We start from the raw sequence: 18024 nt of genomic DNA on the forward strand, positions 1-18024 counted from the left end.
AGGAAGGGGGAGAGAGGAAGGGGGAGAGAGGAAGGGGAGAGAGGAAGGGGGAGAGAGGAAGGGGGAGAGAGGAAGGGGAGAGAGGAAGGGAGAGGGAGGAAGGGAGAGGGAGGAAGGGGGAGAGAGGAAGGGAGAGAGAGGAAGGGGAGAGAGGAAGGGGGAGGGAGGAAGGGGGAGAAGAAGGGGGAGAAAGACCAACCTTAACAGGGACTGAAGACACTGCAAATGTACCGGCGAGGCAACAGGGAAGCTTGATGTGTGAATACCAGATAAAAGGCCAACATTATGATCGAGGTCAAGCAAAGGAGTGGAAACAGTACGTAATCAAGTAGAAAAGCTTTTGGAAGTGAAAACAAACGCTGGATTGCTACTGGGGAATCCGAAGCCGAAACACACTGAGCCTTCTGGGTCAGAGTGTGATGTGGTTTGTATCTGATCTGTGTCCCCACGAAGTGTTACGTAGAATTGGCATTCCCAACTTGAAGGCAGGGCCCAGTAGGAGGCGACTGGTTCACGGGGCAGCTTCTCCTGAAAGGTTTAGCACCATCCGCTTGGTGCTGTTCTCCGCATAGTGAGTGAGTTACCGAGATCTGGTCATTTAAAAGTGTGTGGCACCTCCCTCTTCCTTCTCTCTCTGGATCCCTCTCTGGCCCTGTGATCTGCCTGCTTACCCTTCACCTTCCGCCACAACTGTAAGCTTTCTGAGGCTTCCCCAGAAGCAGAAGCCACTCTGCTTCCTATAAAGCCTGCAGAACCAAGAGCCAATGAACCCCCTTTCCTTTATACATGACCCAGTACAGGTATTCATTTACAGCAGTGCGAGAACAGACTAATACAAGGTGTGCTTATAATTTTTTTTTTTTGAGATGAAGTCTTGCTCTGTCACCCAGGCTGGTGCAGCGGTGCAACCTCGGCTGACTGCAACCTCCACCTCCCAGGTTCAAGTGATTCTCCTGCCTCAGCAGGCAGGTGCCACCACACCAAGCTAATTTTTGTATTTTTAGTAGGGATGGGGTTTCACCAGGCTGGTGTCGAACTCCTGACATCATGATCTGCCTGCCTTGGCCTCCCAAAGTGCTGGGATTACAAGTGTGAGCGACAACACCCGGCCGTGCTTATGATTTTAATGCCCCAAATGCCGGTGGAGTTGCACGGCTCAGGAAACCAGGTGTGGGTAAGATGCAATGACTTGTTTACCAATAATGCAAAAGCACTGTGCGCACCCAAGCAGAAGGCCACCTGGCGTTTCAGGAGCACTGCCATTCTCCCAAAGACAAACCCTCAGAAAGGTTTATGGCCAATTTGAATATGTGAATTTTTGCCAACACGGATGACACAGTGAAGCATTTTATATAATATGCTGTCAATTAACTCAATGAGAAATAGTGAAAGGAATCATATTTTAATTTATATTGTGTTTTAAAAAATCTCTCCCACATCAGGGAACAATTTTACTCAGATTATGTTTCCTTTGGTCTCAGTCTTTTTATGTTTTGAGATGGAATTTTGCTCTTGTCGCCCAGGCTGGAGTAACATGGTGTGATCTCAGCACACTGCAACCTCTGCCTCCTGGGTTCAAGAGATTCTCCTGCCTCAGCCTCCTGAGTAGCTGGAATTACAGGTGCTCGCCACCATGCCAGGCTAATTTTTGTATTTTTAGTAGAGATGGGGTTTCACCATGTTGGCCAGGCTGATCTCGAACTCCTGACCTCAGGTGATTCACACACCTCGGCCTCCCAAAGTGCTGGGATCACAGGTGTGAGCCACCTCACCCAGCCTGCTGTCAGTCTCTTTGTTTTCCACGGCACAGTCCCTGTTCTTCCAGCTTTCTGAGAATGCTGACATTTTTTCTTCTGTTATGATGTCATTGTTGAAAACCTTGTTTCTAGGTTGGAGTACCCCCCTCATCCAACATTGAGCACTTTCTCTATTTGCCCAGTGGGTGTATATTCATGACCTCCACAACTGAACCATTCACTTTATTTCTTATCAAAGTGATCCCTTAAAAACTGTTTTACCAGAATAACCAAAATGGGATGAAATCACAGCTGAGTAATAATATTTAAGCATGTGATAGATGTGCCTGCCTTTTTTAAAACCTGATTTTGTCAGGCAGCCTTGATGAACCTGTGTGGATGCAGGCTGATGAGAGCCAAGGCGCCTTCCCACCTGTGCTGTGACATCTAAAAGGTGTGGCTAAGGGAGGGACAGGTCAGCGTCAGTGATTCTTTTTGTGGGTACTTTCATGGGGAGCCTTGTTTTCTAGCTGGGCATGTGTGGGATCTAAGAAAGATTACAAATGCCTTCATTCTTCAGCCTTTTTGGAATGCCCCCTTCTGTCTGATTGATATACTCTGTGTCCATGCTTCAGAGTTAGAAGAGCAAAGGCTTGGAACTGGGCTGATCTGGCATTCAATGTACAAAAGGCCCTTATTATACAAGCTCTTGAGGCCCTGTCCCCTCATCTGTAAAATGGGGACAAGGACCTGACTCAAAGGTGCTGTGCCGCTTAGTGAGTCAGCGTGTAGAGCTCCTGGCATGCGGCAGGTCCCTAGGAAGCACAAACGATAATGAGGACCACCTTAGACTGTGGGGAAGGGGTGGCTTCTGGACTTTAGGGCTGGGAGGGTGTGTGGGGAGAAGAGAGCTCCTGTTCCAACCCCTGCTCACCTCACTTTCCACATGTGTAATGATTCCTGATCACATCAGTAGGCACTTTACACCCAGCTCCCTCACACTTCATGGATCCCCAGGGCCTTGAGCATTAAGGGCGACTGGGGGAGACTGTGGACTAACCAGATGCCTCCGGAAATGAGGAAAGAAGAGACTCTCAGCTGAAACCCTGGTAGATTTTGCAAATCCTTTGCAAATAATTGGAACTATCACCCAGCATAAGGATTTCCACTTCCCCGCACCCATCTTCTTCCTCCTTTCAATGAGTGCGGTTTACCACGGCCCCAAATCCCAGCTTGTTCGGGGAGCCCTCCTGGCCTGCCCTGGGCTGGGCCTCCAGACTTCCCCTGAGTCAGCACCCAGTGCCATGCCGAAGGAGGCAGCAGGCCTCCTTGAGCAAAGACCCTTGAGCTTGACTTCTCTTCACGCCTCTCAACCCTGGGAACAAAGATCACTTTCCTATTGTTCCTCTCCTTGACCTTCACAACACAACACACACCTTAAACGAACGACACATCTGAGATCCTCAGCAGGCTGTTTGTAGGTAAAGTATGGTGCTGGATATGGCACACGGCATCTTAGACCCTTATAATCACCCCATAAGGTCTACATTTTTCCCATTTCAGAGCCTCAGCATTTTAGAAACTTGCTGACGATCACAATGTAAATGGCGAAGTTGGGCTTGACTCACTGGTTTTAGAGCCAAAACCCGTGATCTTTCTATCCAGCCATGATCCTGTGCTGCCTTCCTCTTGGAAAGCCCCTACTTGGCTACCGACTCCTGTCCCTGCCACTTTCCTCCTTGGAGCCACCAACATATTCTCCCGTAGTCCACCTGCTCCTGGAGTCAACTCCATCTCCACCAAATCTTTTTCCAAAAAGTCACAGGACGGGCGAGGATGCCAGCCGCCTCATGCTCATGTCTCAGGCGCTGAACTGACATGGGTCACACACTACCCCCTGCAACTGAGCATGCTCAGTGAGATTTCCCTTTAAAACCAGGACAATGGAGGCAGGCCACAGATATTTGTATGCTCTTTCTTGCATCGATACTGATTCAGAAAAAGAAATGAAAAATTCGGCGTGGAATGATTGGACACTTCTGAAGGAGAAGTCAACTCAAGAAATAAATCTTGGTGAAGTTTGGCCAGTAAAAATGACTCCACTCTGCTGTTAATTTGTCCAACAGCTTGAACGACGCAGGGTTTCAAAGGTTAACTTTCCATCTCCCTCCAGGAAGGCAATAACAGTCACCTTCTAAGAGTTTTATTCGTTTGAGCTTTCACCCAAAACATGAGGGGGTGGGAGATGCCATGTCACGCTTCACCATTGATATATGTCCCTCGGGCATAGCAATGACACATCTCACTGCCACGTGGCAAAGAAAACTGACCTCTGCAGGTGAGGCAGGCCATGATTTCATCAGCCACATAAAGGTGGGGACAGGACAGACATGTTTCTCTATGGAATCGAAGGCCTGGATGCATACTCCAACCCCTGTCATCTGCTTTGTTCATTCTCTTCTCTGGAGAATGAAGAAAAGTGGCTATGATAACTCACAGGTAGCCTCGATAGATGCAATCTTTTGCATCCTTTTATTAGCCCTTGAAACTGCTGCTGCTTTAAATTGGTAATGGGGTGAGGGGTGCAGGAAGGTGGGAAGAAGATGGAGCAGAGCCCTGTTTGCAATGCTTACTCCCATCCAGCGGGCTAGGGTGCCTTACCCTGGAGTCTCCAGGCTACAATCAAAATCTCCCATGAGGAACACGGATGTTTAAAAGCCAAGGGGTTTAAAAGGAACGAAACTTCTGAGGACACAGCAGCCGAAACTTGGTCCTATTTGCAACACACACCTGCTGCCCCGAACTCCAATGTTAGATTGTAGGATGGTATCAGGCCGGGCTCTGGGCCACTTCCGGGGGCCAGGGAGCTACCAGCTAGTGGTCGCCAGAGTGACTCAGCACAACTCCTTCCTGAACCACATGCTGGCCACCCCGCTCCAGGGTGGAATCTCTCTTCGCAGAGAACCTGTGTGGCAGGAGGTTGCTCTGGGAGCTTGGAGCAGCACCAGCACTTTGTGAAAACAGATTGTGGGACAGGAGACATGGGGTTGTTCACTGTTTTGCGGAACACCTCTCCCATATCTGTTCTTCTAGGAACAAGAACATTATGGGGAATCCATTTTATATGGTTAATTGGAGCTAACTTTCCTATCTAACGGCAGAGGTATGCACATACGATTGAATCGGAGAGACCCATCCTACCGGTGGTATGATGGGTCAATGCTGGGCATATGAGCAAAGCCAGGGAAGTCAGTGTCTTCCTGGGAGCTCAATGCCTGAGCTGGCTGGATGAGCCTCCAGGACTCCTGTGTCCTTCAGGGCTCTCTTCTGCTCCCGCTTTCCCATGGAGGCTGGGATCGGTCCTCCTTTCCCTCCTCCCAAGGTTGTCCTCTCCTTGTGTTTGCCACACTTGCTTTTGCCTCCTGGGAGGTCCCAGGGCTCCTGCCTGTGGGCAGGGATGGTGCTTTGGGCCACAGCATAGCAGATGTGTTCCAAGAACGTGTGAGTAAAACCCATCTGGGGAAAGCACATCATGTCTCCAGCGCCCTTCCCAGAGGAAGTCAACTGTGGCTCTGTGAACACAGCAGCCTGGGTAAATGAACACTCTGATGCTTTATCTTTTCTACGACTCTGGATTTCCACTTATTCATTGACATCAAATGAAGTATTACTGTGGGATCTTATGTAAGGTCATAAAAAGACAGACGTTTTACTTCCTGGAAAGGTAAATTGTTATTCCCTCAAAGTTCAGGAAGAAAAGTTATACGCAGGGAAACCGAAGGGGGCTGAGTGCTGACCTTGGGAGCAGATGCAGCTCCAGCACTAAAAGAAAATATCATTAAAGGAAAGAGGCTCAAAGGCACGAAGCCCGCAGACAACTCTCTGCGCGCCCTGCCCGTCCAGAACCTGCTGATCCCGGTCAGGACAGCGGAGAAGGGGCCAGCAAAGTGCTTCCTGTGGCTTTTGTGCGTTAGCTGCCATCTGGCATTTATCTTAGAGACAGAATGGTCAATAATTTAAAAACTGTGAATGACTTCTATCCGTTTGTAAGATCTTATAAAGGCAGATTTGGTTCAAAATTATTGCATTAAAAATGTCTGTCTTCATGAAGACAAGAGATTTCATGTCTCTTAGATAGAATGACAGCGGTTTTCTTATCACTACCATATTACATCAATTTAGAGCCTTTGTGTCCTTAATAATGGAACACGTAGATGTCTTGCCATTATCAAAAGATAAAATTTAGCCTTTCAGAGGGAATTTTGACACCATACTATATTTTATAATTATGTAGGAAGTGACGGATTTTAATTACCAGTTTTATCTTCAGAGTGCTGTAACTTATATTTGTAATTGTAGTTTGGAAGTTCCCAACGTCATTATGTTTTTTTTTTTTTTTTTTGAAAGAGAAATGATGGCATCTTGAATTAAGCCCACAATTTACTCAATCTAATCTTACTTAAAATGACTCCATTATGCAAATGTACTTCTCCAGTTCAGTGAAATCAGCTCCTCCTTCGCTCTGTCACTGATTTCCCTAACTCTTGCCACTAACATCCACAGACAAAGGCATTTTTACAAACAACTGAATATTGTATTGTTCTTCCTATCTCATCACTGGGCCTTCACATTCATCAACAAATGAATTCCAAATGAACAAACTTTCTCACTTGATGAGACAAAAGGGAGACTTTCCTGACTTCCAAACAATACAACTTCTAACAAAAATCTCTTTTCTTCCCATCTGTGGCCACAGGAATTGTAGGTGATTCATCAGTGCACCGCCCCAAGTAGGTCACAATAAACCAAGCTCATGTAAAAGAAGTTTTGCAGATAAACACTGAGTATCTACCAGCCCATAAGGATGGTCTGGCCAGCTCACACTGCAGAAATCAAAGGACACTGGATTCTGGTGAGTGATAAAATAAAAAAACCTAACACATTTTGGGAATTCTCTGATGCCAATTGTTTGTGACCCTAGATGTGTAGTTATCTGTGAGATTAATTGCTAAGGAATGTTTCTAAGTAACCATGCTAGTGGTTCTGACAAACAACATTGGTAAAAGTAAATTTGCTACCCAAATAAAAATACCTAGCTATATTTCAAAAGGAGCAAAGATGTCACAGTGACAGAAAATCTTTGTAGATATTAAGACTAAACCAGACAAAGACAGCTAAATGCCAGTCACACAGTTTGAACTGTGAATAACAGTTGTGTGTTTGAAATCAACATGGGAAGTCTTGAGATACAAGGTTTGTGGGACAAAAATCAGTAAGAAAAAAACTATACGCTTAGCCAACAAGAACGTGCATTATCAATAACAAAAACAATTAGAGAACAACAAATAAATGAACAAAAAACCCCAAAAGGCATTCTGAAAGTATATTACTTTGCCAATTAGAAGTTGCAGGCATATGTTTTGAATTTTCTATTGTTTTATTTGTAGAAAGATTTGGAAGCAGTATTATTTTATTGAAACATAATGCCAGATTGAGAAAAGCCCATTTCAAAAGGGAGTAGTTAGTTGGAAGGAAGGGCTTCCTCCAGTAAGTGTTTAGGTCTCCAGCTCTGGAGGGTGAGTAACGGACATCCTGAATGTAACTGGAGAATTCTGGGCGACTCAGCAAGCTGTCCAGGTCACTGTGGTGCAAATGTCAAGGGCCTGTGAGGCAAGGACTCAAAGACTCCTAGAGCTCTGAGTTCCTGTGCTTCCCAGGAGGCCTACGATGACCCCAGAGCATACGTGATCCAGATCCTGAATCATCTGCTCCTGGGTGGGGAAAAATTGCAAATGCAAACTTGACAATAAGTTTTCCTTTCTGAATCATGAAAATCGAATTCAAACCAACCACTATAACAAAGCATTGAAATGCTCTCAACCTGGTGTATCTGGCTGGTCAGGGGCCTGGCTGAGGAAGTCACCTCTGCTGCTCCCAGGACTGCATTTGTCCGGGATCCGTGCCTCTGGGGGATACTGTGATGGATTCACATCCGCACTCCACTCCAGATCCAGGCAGGAGTGCACAGGGACTGTGGGAAGTGTGTCACTCTGGCAGAGTCGGTGCTCTTGAGTCAGCATCTTACACATAGCAGGATGTCAACAAATATTTGATGAATGAGAGAATGGTGTGGCACATGAGGATCTCTGCTCTCCAGGTCACAGCCCAAGCTGTGCACACACAGAACTACCTGAACTTGCCCTGGTTGGCCCCACTGTCCCTGTGTGCCCTGATCTGTGCTATTCTGTATACCAGAAATAACCCCCCTCTTACACCCTCGGCAAATCACTATTCCAGGGCAATCTTGTCTTCAGAACCTCCTAGTTAGCTGCTTTCCTCCAGCCCAACATAACTGGCCCATGACCCTCTTACTGCCCATTTTATAGACCCCAAGGATTTGAGTATCTTGCTCACTAGCCTGAGCCTCTCGGGAGCGCAGTTGTATCTTATTTATAGAGCTTAGATTTACTAGGAGTTCTGCATGTAGCACAGAATCACATATATTACATGGAATAGATTATAGGCTATGTTAGAGGATAACAGACCCATGGGGTAGTAGATCATTATCCTCATTTTACAGATGAAGCACAACACGGTTGAGCAATTTGCAGAAGGTCCCTTGCTAGTCAGTCCAATGCCTGTGGCTCCCCCAAAAGGCCCATGTCCTTATCTAAAACCTATGCACATGTTATCTGATATGGCAAAAGGAACTTTGAAGATGTGATTCTGCTTAGTATCTTGAGATGGGGAGATCACCCTGGAAAATCTAGGTGAATCTGTTAGAATCACAAGGGTCCTTATAAGAGGAAGGCGGGAGAGTCAGTATCAGAGAAAGGGATGTGACTACAGAAGCAGAAGTCAGAAAGGGACAGAGATCTGCAGATGCGGTGCTGTCGGCCTTGAAGATGGAGGAAGGGGCCGTGAGCCAAGGAATGCAAGTGGCCTCTAAAAGTTGGGAAAGGGAAGGAAACAGATTCTCACTAGGACCTCCCAAAGCAATGTTGCCTTGCCAATATCTTGATTTCAGGATTTCTGACCTCCAGAACTGTAAGGTGAAGAATTTGTAAGCCATTATTAGTTTGTGCTAATTTGTTGCAGCAGCCGTGGGAAACTCACACATTGCCTGTAAATGGAAACCAGGCAGAAACACTGACATGGGAAGGAAGGAGCACATTGCACTCCTGAAGGAGGTGGTCGACGGCCCATTCTAAGAGCTCCCGGGCCACAGCAGGTTGCGGTATTCTCTACTCTGTTCTCTGGAGGAAGTCTGTATAATGATCTGAAGACCTGCGAAAAGGCAGGCAGGACAGACCAAAACCCAGAATGTCACAAGCCCAAGGTGGCTCCCCAAGCCTGGTCTCTGTGCTGTGGCTTCCAGGAACTCTGAGCTGTCTCCTCAAAGATGAAGTCTCTTCACCAAAACACATTTTTACCGACAGTCCGGATGCCATGGATGTGCCACGCTATGTGCAGCAGCCATGTACAACACTGGCCACCACCGCCCCAGCAAAGGCCTCCTGATTACCAGGGAGAGGGGGTGGGAAAGAGCAGAGTTAAGCCGGGAGCTCCCAGGGAAGCCCCTTCCTAAGGAAGAGGATGTGGCTACCCAGGGGCACTCAGACCTCCAGCCTCCCCCTCCATCATGGGGATGATGAGAGTCCATGCAGGTGACTTCCCATTGCTCTTGCTTTTCAAAAGCTCAGTCTGTGGGTCAGGTTGTCTGCCTGTCTGGTTCTCTTTCTGGTTAGGCAGCTGCAGAAGGACTAGTTTGATGAGATAATGAATACCAGTCTTGGTCACCATGAATCAGAGGCATACAGCCAGCTGAGTCACACAGTGGGGGTGGCTCGGAGAGCGCTGTTGTGTTCCATCTGACCTCACTCTGGAAGTGGGGCCAGATGTTCGAATGCAGCAGGGAACACATTTCACTCCCAAAGCTCCAAGTGCTGTGTGTGCTCTGGCCACTAAATGCTTTTTGGAAAGGAGCTTCATCACGGCCCTTGTAACCCAAGAAAAGGAGACTGCTGATTCTGGAGAAAGGCTGGGAAGGGGAGGGCTTCTAGGGATGCCCAAAGCCATGAAGATCTGGCCTGCGGCAGTAGCCACAGTCCCAACGTGACCTCACTTGGCTAAACGGTGCCTAAAGTCACTAAACAAGCCCAAACACCATTCAATGTGTATAGCGAGCACAGGCTTAGTCATTGTCATCGCAACAGGGCGTTCCCCTGCCCCCCCCCCCCCGCCCCTTGCTTTGCCTAGAGGGCCCCAAGGCCCAGCAGGCGATGGTGCCAGGACTGAGGGCTGCTCAGAGTCTAAGGATGAAGCAGGAAGGGCTCAGGACCTGCAGGCCTCCCCATCCCACCTGCCCAAGCACATCCCTGAGTACTGAGGAGCATCGGAACAACTCCTCATAGCTGAGCTGAAGAGGCCTGCACTTTTCCTTGCCACCAGTCTCCCCCCTTTCTTCTCCCCCAGAAAGCTCCAAGTACAGAGGGCATCGCTGGCTGGCAGGGGTCATGGGCCTCCCAGCAGGACCCAGCTCCGAGAAACATCCATCTTGTATTCTGTGTCCGGTCTTGGCTTTCACATTCTATTGAAAACCCTAGCTTCAAGGTTGAGTCATCATTTTCTGTTCCCGTTTACTTCCCTCATCACTCCTAAAACCAAAGCCTCACAACAAAAGTCTGACAAAGGTCCTATCAGGTTTCTCTCCTCTTAGAGATCCTGCCTGAGTCTGCTTGGCTTTCAGCCTGGGCCTGGCCGACCACAGCGGCCTTGCCAGAGCTGGGGTCTCTGGCCAGGGCTGAGGTCATTCCTGCAGCCTGCGGGAGGAGGGAGTGACAAAGGACTCGACCACGTTACCACAAGGGAAAGAGAACTGCAGGACAGGGTGGGGCTTCATTTGTGGATTTGCGGCTGGACTCGTGGGAGCTGGACACAGGCACTGAATCTCAGATGGTTCTGGAGTGACGGGGCCTTGGAGTCCAGGGCTGCCCAGTGAGGCCTTGGATCTCTGACCCCAGGAAGTGGGGCATGGAGGAGAGACACACAGGGGATGGATTCTCCTGCCTTTTGCATCTGAGCTTCTGTTTCATGGAGGAGTTTTAGAGCAAGACCTCCCTCTTTGGGGTGACTGTGCATTGTGGGAGTAACACATGGGCACGGGGTCACAGTGACCCAGGTTTAAATCCTAGCCTGGAGATGTGGGGAAACTGACTTTTGGTCTTACAGTTTGAGCATCATCTTCTGTAAAACTTCACAGTCCCCAACTGAGGGGCTTGTTGGAGGGTCAGAAGAGGCAATCTGCACCAAGTGCCCAGCCTGAACTGGTGAACTGGTGAATTGGGGGCCTCTTGTTTGACTCAACCACCCACTTTCCCGTTTGAGAGCCACTCACTGCTCCCAGGCCTTCTGATCACAGATGTGCTCATGCTTCAAGTCTGATCAGGGCCTTCCCCATGGAGCCCTGGGTCCCTCACTCAGTTGGGGTCCTCTTTTGAGTACAAAGGGGCATTACTAAAATCTCAGTGGTGGTGTGGAAGTTCTGTCTGTCTGACTATGTGCTGTGCTATCTGAGGGCAGGAGTCACGGCGATTCATCCCTGTCATCCCATGGGCACATAGTAGGTGCTCCTGCATCTCCTGTTGGACTGTACTGAGCTCCTTAAGGCCAGGCTCCAGGCAGTGTCCGTTTCTGCACACCCCATATCCAGTGTGCCTCAGCCTCTCCCTGGGAGCCAATCACTCCCGAGTGAACACAGTGGATGCTGTGTGGACAGTGCCCGCCAGGAGTGGGGGCTCACCAAAACAAAGCACACACCTCCAGGCCCACAGCCCAGGTCTGCCAGTGCCTCTCCTGATGCCAAGCTCACGGCGGCCACGTACCTGGTCCCCAGAGGGTGACACACTGCTGCTCGTGGGTCTGGCAGATGCCATTGTAGCAGTAGCCGTCCACACCCTGACACGAGTGCCCGTCATGCAGGTACACATTGGCTGGGCAGTGAGGGCTGGCCCCCGTGCAGAACTCTGGGAGGTCACAGGAGTGGCTGGAGTCCCTGCACGCTGTTCCCGCAGGCTTCAGCTGGAAGGAGAGGGCTGGTTATGGCACATGTACCCAGGGAAAGGGACAGGCAGCTCTCAGCAGCACTCCAGGGGTGGAGCGGACAAGGCCATCTTAAAGTCCCACATAAAGGGGTGGGGAGTTCAAAGGAAGTCCCTGCTAATGTAAAGAGAGCCCATTAAATCAGATTCTCGCTCTGGGCTCTGGGGTTCACTGTCCCACTATAAAGTGAGTGGCACAACCAAGAACAGCCTCTCTTTAATGTCTCACAACATTAGGGTTCTCTGAGGAACACGCACGCACGCTGGCTGCTGGCACTTGGCACCTCAGGGGAAGAAGAGGGAGGGAATTGTTGGCTGCTGGGCTGGCTGATTCTTAAGAAAAAGGTCTCTGGGTGTCAACACCATCACACGTCTCAAGGGGGCATTTGCATTTATAGTGTTAGCATTTGTGGGCAAGCTAATAAAAATAACTTTAAGGGCACAATCACAATAGCAAGTTTACTTTGTCATCAGATCATAGAACTGGAACTCTCCCTCTACTGTTTTATGGGGAGAAGAGGAGAAGAAAAAGGGAGGGGTAAAGGATGTTAGGAGCTATCTGACCCATGGCTCAGCTTTTTGTGGTTGAAGAAATTAAGGCTCAGAGTGGCCTGAGGCTGCACAGCTAGGGACCCCCACGAGTCTTGGGCTTGGTTCCCTGCATACTCCTCAAAGGTAAAGAGATAAGACCCCTGCCAACTTCTAGAAGATCTGGAAGTTGAAGGGAATTGTTGAAAAGTCATAACCTAAAAGTGGGTGACACCCAGGGATTGCTCCGTGGTCCTCCCTCCCATTACTTGGGCATCCCCTGGGCACAGGCTCAGACTTGCTTCCACCCTTCTGCAACTCCCTTCCAGGCACCTTCCTCCACCAGTTGCCTGGGGGCCAGGGAGAGCCAGCTGCTAATAACATTTCCCATAAGTTAATCACCATTAGGAAGGGATGAAGGATATTTTAAAGCCGAACATTAAATGTTGTAATGCACTTCTAAATCACCGTGCTCACATGTGGCAGCTAAGAGGGAGTTTCCTGTAAGCAGAATGTCAGGATCAATTGCTTAATTAAAAAGAAATAAAACTCTACCCTTGGAAATGTTGAATCAAAAGCTCAGGCTTCTATTCTGTCAGATATCAGCTCTGAATAACGAGACAATGGAACTGCCAAAAGAAACGCAGTCCTAGCCAGCAGCGATGGCAAGAGCATAAAACTGTCATTCTTGGCTGGGCTGGGTCGGTGGCACCTTCTTTTGGGAGGATACTAAGATTGAGTTGTTTATACAAAACTTCTGGGACAACCCAGAAGGCAGACGTTCAAGGGATCAAGAAAATGAACCTGGGGAAGCCTCAGTGACGGTGGGTGGGGAATTGATCTTGCCTTGCTCTTCTTGTCAGCATAGCAGGACCATACGTGCCTCTGACAGCACACAGGGAACACTGAAAGCTGAACGGGGGTTTTTCGGTCTCATGAGTTTTCAGCCCGTAAGTAAACACAGGTGACTGGCAATTAAAGCGTGCATTTCACCTGAAGATTGCACGATACTAAGAGGTGGGTAACGCCAACTGGCCTGAGAAGGAGGGATGGGGAGTGCTGTGGGTAGTGCTGGGAACCTTCCAGCCGCACTGCTCGCCCTGCATCAGATTTGAACCACCTGAACCTGTTGGTGACCTGGGGGTCAAGTTGCAGCTCCAGTGACTTACCTGGCAGTCTTCACAACAAAGCCCATGTGCGCACACGGCATCTGGCTTCAGGGTACAGGTGGTGGCATTGCAGCAGCGATTCATACATTCCTGGAGAGGGGAATGGGTTTGTTTGACAGGGTCTTATGGAGGTAACCGCTCGCTGAATGCAAACATCACACCTCAAATGGCTGCAGAACGGAAGAAAGACCAAGAGGGCCCAGCTCCAGAACTGCGCACCCGCCTGACGATTATTTCCCTCTGAAAGGAAACCAAAGCTTCTGCTGTTTATCAACCAACTGGTCTATGAGTCCCTGGAAGAAGCGTACAGGTGCCCTCATGTAAGGTAAAGGGGTTGTGACAGAGGCTGGCCAGTTGGGGATGTCACTCTAGTCAGCAGTACACTGGGGCTCTGAAGAGGGGTCTCCAGGTGGATCTCATTGCAATGGACTGCCTCAGGATCCCTGAAGGACTTTGAAATTACTTAATCAAAATATACATAGATGCATACAATCTGTACTCTTCGAAAATGAACCCTTTTGATCTAGAGAGTACTGGCACGAAATGAAGTCAAACCGAAGGCTTCAACCACCGTTCCCTGCGTCCCCACCAGGGTGGTGGATGAGACCCTTTTGCAGCCCAGGTAAGTTGTCACGTCTGACAATTCCATCACTCGGAAAGTCAGAAATGGACATTGCAACAACCAAGGAAGGAGGCATATGGGCTGTGCCCATTGATTTGCAAGGGATTTAAATGGATAGATCAAGCATTCAATGCGTTGTCCTCTCTGAAACAAAATTAACTCCTTTATAATGCTGTGCTTCATGAGTACCCATTTTTCCATTTTTTTCCTAACAAAAACAAACAAGAGATTGACATTTTTTTGCTTAGTTTTCAGCATAAGGCCTGCACACATTTATCAAGTGAAGCCCTTGTACTTTAGAACATTCGAGTAACTTGGAGTTTACACATTTTAGAAGAAATGTAATTATCATAAGATGGAACAGTTCATGGATCTTTAACACTGGGTAATCTATCAATGTTCTTTTATTTTATTCAGTATATGCTATGATCTGAAAAATTCATATACTATTGGCTGGGGTGAAGCTAATCATACACAAGTTTAATAATATAATACTTTACTCCTGAAAACCATCTTTCTTGAGTTTTATAAATGTAATTAATAAAATTTTGTCAATAATCCAGAAGATTTATGACAAACCTAGATACTGAAACTGTATCCTGTGTAAAATTCTACGAATTATGCTCTCATTTGATGTTCCATTTGCTTCTATTATACATACGTCCAAAGTTATGAAATTTTAAATCTGCTTGAGGACTGTATAAACATCCAGAATGTGTGAAATATACAATAAGATAAAACTGTCAACCAGAAGACATGGCTGTAACTTTTATGAAAGTAAGGGTTTCTAACCTGTGGACTTACAATTCTAAAAGAGTTTAGGGACTTTCGTTTTTTTTTAATGTAGTCCATTAATTGCATTTTAAAATCAGTGCCATCAAATATGCACCAATGCTATCCTGTTCCTTATGGTCTAAATGGCTCTATGAATGACACATTTACCAAATTACAGGTTTTCTTGAAATTCCATGTTAAATCAGCCAACCTAAATCTGGGTCCTAAAATTCCATAAGAAATATCTTCCCCTCTCTCTCAAATCACCCAGTAATATAAGCAGCAACTCAAATGGAAATGCAGCCAAGCCAAATGGCTTTGACTTCAAAGGGGATGATAATGTGAGAATGATAACTAAGTTTAAAGATACTTGCGAGCTACTGGCATCCTACTGACTTTAAACAAGGAGATAAGGTGGCTTCCCCAATCCTGTTAGCTGCAAGAATGAGTGAATTGTCAGGATTTCCTTATGTTGATATGAATCCAGTGCCCTGTCCGAGAAGGCTTCAGCAATCAACGTGCCTTTAAACCACCCAGGATCTATTTCTTCTGCAGTACCATATTTCTCAGAAGAGACACATTCTTCATCTGCTGCTACATTTATTATTTTAGTCCTGAATAGAGAAGTCCAACAGAGCCAATGAATACCAAGTCTCCAAAGAAGAAAGAAAAATGAAACCATTAGAGAATTCTCTGCAAAGCCCTGATTGTCATTCTCAGCCTGTAGATAGCAGACACAGATTCTTAATCACAATGAACTGGGAGGAGACTGGAAGGCATCTTCTTGAAAATAACAGAGGTTACTTCTGGGAGCAAGGGAGAAGCTGGGTTCTGTTTGGTGTTGGCAGAAGTTTTTTGGATCCTATTCACTCCTTCCCTGATGTGGTAACAGACTGGGTCCCTCTGTGGGCCAGGGAATGCCCAGATTGACCTGATGCAAGGGCATGCAGAATAATTCCAGGGCATCAGCTCTGGGTAGGGGGATAAAGAACCTAGCTTAACAAGTCTTTTTGCCTAAAATTCTTAGGCAAGGCAGTTTGGAAACTATAAATGGATTATCACACTGCCAAACACAATTTGAGTTTGAACATTGAAACTATTATTTCCAAATAGCTACTTGAAACTATTATTTTTTGAAAAGCAAAAAATAAAAAAAAAAAGCAAACCTAAAAAGTGAGGCAAAAGGCTCACCTGTGATTTTGAAAGAACTTTAGATGAGGAGGATGAGAGTTCTCTTCAAATATCAAGAAGTTATGCTACAAAATGAGGACCTTAACCACAGAAATACAACGTTGGGAGCTGCATGTGAGCAGAATTTGGCTCTGTACAAGGAAGGAGTTTGTAATAATCAAAGCTACCCTATAATGCAACATGCCAACCTACAGAGACAACACCCTGCCAAGCTGCATGACTCCTTCATGGAGAGAAGAGAGAGGATCAGAATATGAGTGGCTGGCACATTTTAGGCACTCAAGCATTTGCTGACATGATGGTGGCGGGGTGGATAATGATGGGGGTGGGGTTGGTAGCAGTGATGCTGGTAGTGATGGGGACACCGGTGTGGCCGTGGTGGTGGCGGTAGCTGTGGAGATGGCAGTGGTAATAACAGTGGGGTGACAGTGAGGGCGGTCGTGACGGTGATGACGCTCATGATTGAAAGGGTGATGATGTTGGGTGGAGGAGGTGGGGGTGGCGACTGTGGAGATGGTAATGTTAGCCATGGTGGCCGTGACTGTGGCAGGGGTGTGGCTGCTGCTGGTGGCACATGGAGCAAATGACTGCTAACAAAATCATTCCAAACCCCAGAGTTCATGGCTTCATGAAGAGCTGTCAAATTTATTTAGATTAACAATTATAAGAAGTTCAAATCAAAGACAAACCATTTGAAGCCAACAGGGCCTCTCCTGAGAAATATGAGTAATTTAAACTAATTCATTTTTTCCTTTAAGTAATTAACAAGGCCTACAAGGAATTTTCCCTTTGCATACCCCAACCCATGATGGTTTTAAGTTTTCCTCTGTTAATCTTACAAAGGGTTTCTGTAGCACTGTAATTAGGACTTGCTCCTACACAGCAACCACTCCCTGTTCGTTGTGAGCAAAATTAAACACCCCGGCAGACAATGGGAGTATCATGGTTAAGTTCTGACTTTGGCAAGGGCATAAAAGCATTAGAAGAAGCCACTTCTACTTCACACCCCCCTTATTCCCACCCAACATTACACACTTCCAACATTCTTGCAGAAACTGTCAGACCAAGCTCATTCCTTCTGGTATGCAAAATCTCAGAGACTTGAAAATGGAGGAATGATGAACATTCTGTTTGCCAGTTGTGTATTTGATGAACACAGGAATATACCAGGTGCTCCAGAGTCTCAGCATGATTTCTCCTCCACCCTAAATTCCCTCTTTCAGAGCAGCCCTTGGAGATGCTCTCCTAAGCCCTCGTTAAGTCCATCTGTGCATTAGCTAAGCCTGCCTTGAACTCGTCGACCATTTCAGCTTGCAGAAACTCTCGAGGAGGGAATCCCACATGTAGACTGCCAGCTGTGCAACGGCTTGCTTTAATTTATTCTAAACACAACCTCCTCCAAACTTCGAGGGGGCACCTGTTTTACTAGGAGGTCTCAAGCTGTCTTCTCTCTTCTTGAGATTATTCAGAGATTAAAAAGTGGCTTTTATAATTTTTATGTTATCTTGGGCCCTATTAAAACAAGGACATTTCCTGATACTGGCTGGAAAACAGGGTTAAATAAGCCCTGTGCTAGATAAAAATGTTCCCTGCCTTCACTTATTGCTTCTGAAAGCTACAAGCACGAGGGGCAGAATGCCTCAAGTTGTGCAGACAGAGGCGTCTGTGGCAGTGAGGCAGCATTTTAACTAGACAGGAAGCTCTTGGTGAAAAAGGAATGCTGCTTACTCAGATTTCCCTCTGGTAGCCTGTCTCACAAAGAGAAAGAAATGATGCTTATTAGCTATTTGAAGCTAGAATTCCAGGGCTTTCTTCTCTGTCAGACTCAAAGTTAAATGCTTTTTCATTGTTTTTGTCCTCATCTTGCTGAGAATGTTGTACCCTTTGATAGAGAGGATTATTTA

General features: G+C 47.0%; 1 protein-coding gene across 1 annotated transcript in view; it reads right to left on the reverse strand.

Moving 5' to 3' along the window:
* ADAM12 (ADAM metallopeptidase domain 12) overlaps nt 1-18024 on the reverse strand; it is a 369569-nt gene that overhangs the window by 38006 nt on the left and 313539 nt on the right. Inside the window, exons 13-14 of the mRNA XM_032281987.1 lie at nt 13534-13623; nt 11621-11816 (exon numbers count right to left, since the gene is read on the reverse strand). Coding sequence (XP_032137878.1) covers nt 11621-11816; nt 13534-13623 — 286 coding nt within the window. The remainder of the gene's footprint in view (nt 1-11620; nt 11817-13533; nt 13624-18024) is intronic.

This window comes from Sapajus apella, unplaced genomic scaffold (genome assembly GCF_009761245.1).
Source record: "Sapajus apella isolate SASKATOON/1434 unplaced genomic scaffold, GSC_monkey_1.0 scaffold13, whole genome shotgun sequence".
Taxonomy (NCBI): domain Eukaryota; kingdom Metazoa; phylum Chordata; class Mammalia; order Primates; family Cebidae; genus Sapajus; species Sapajus apella.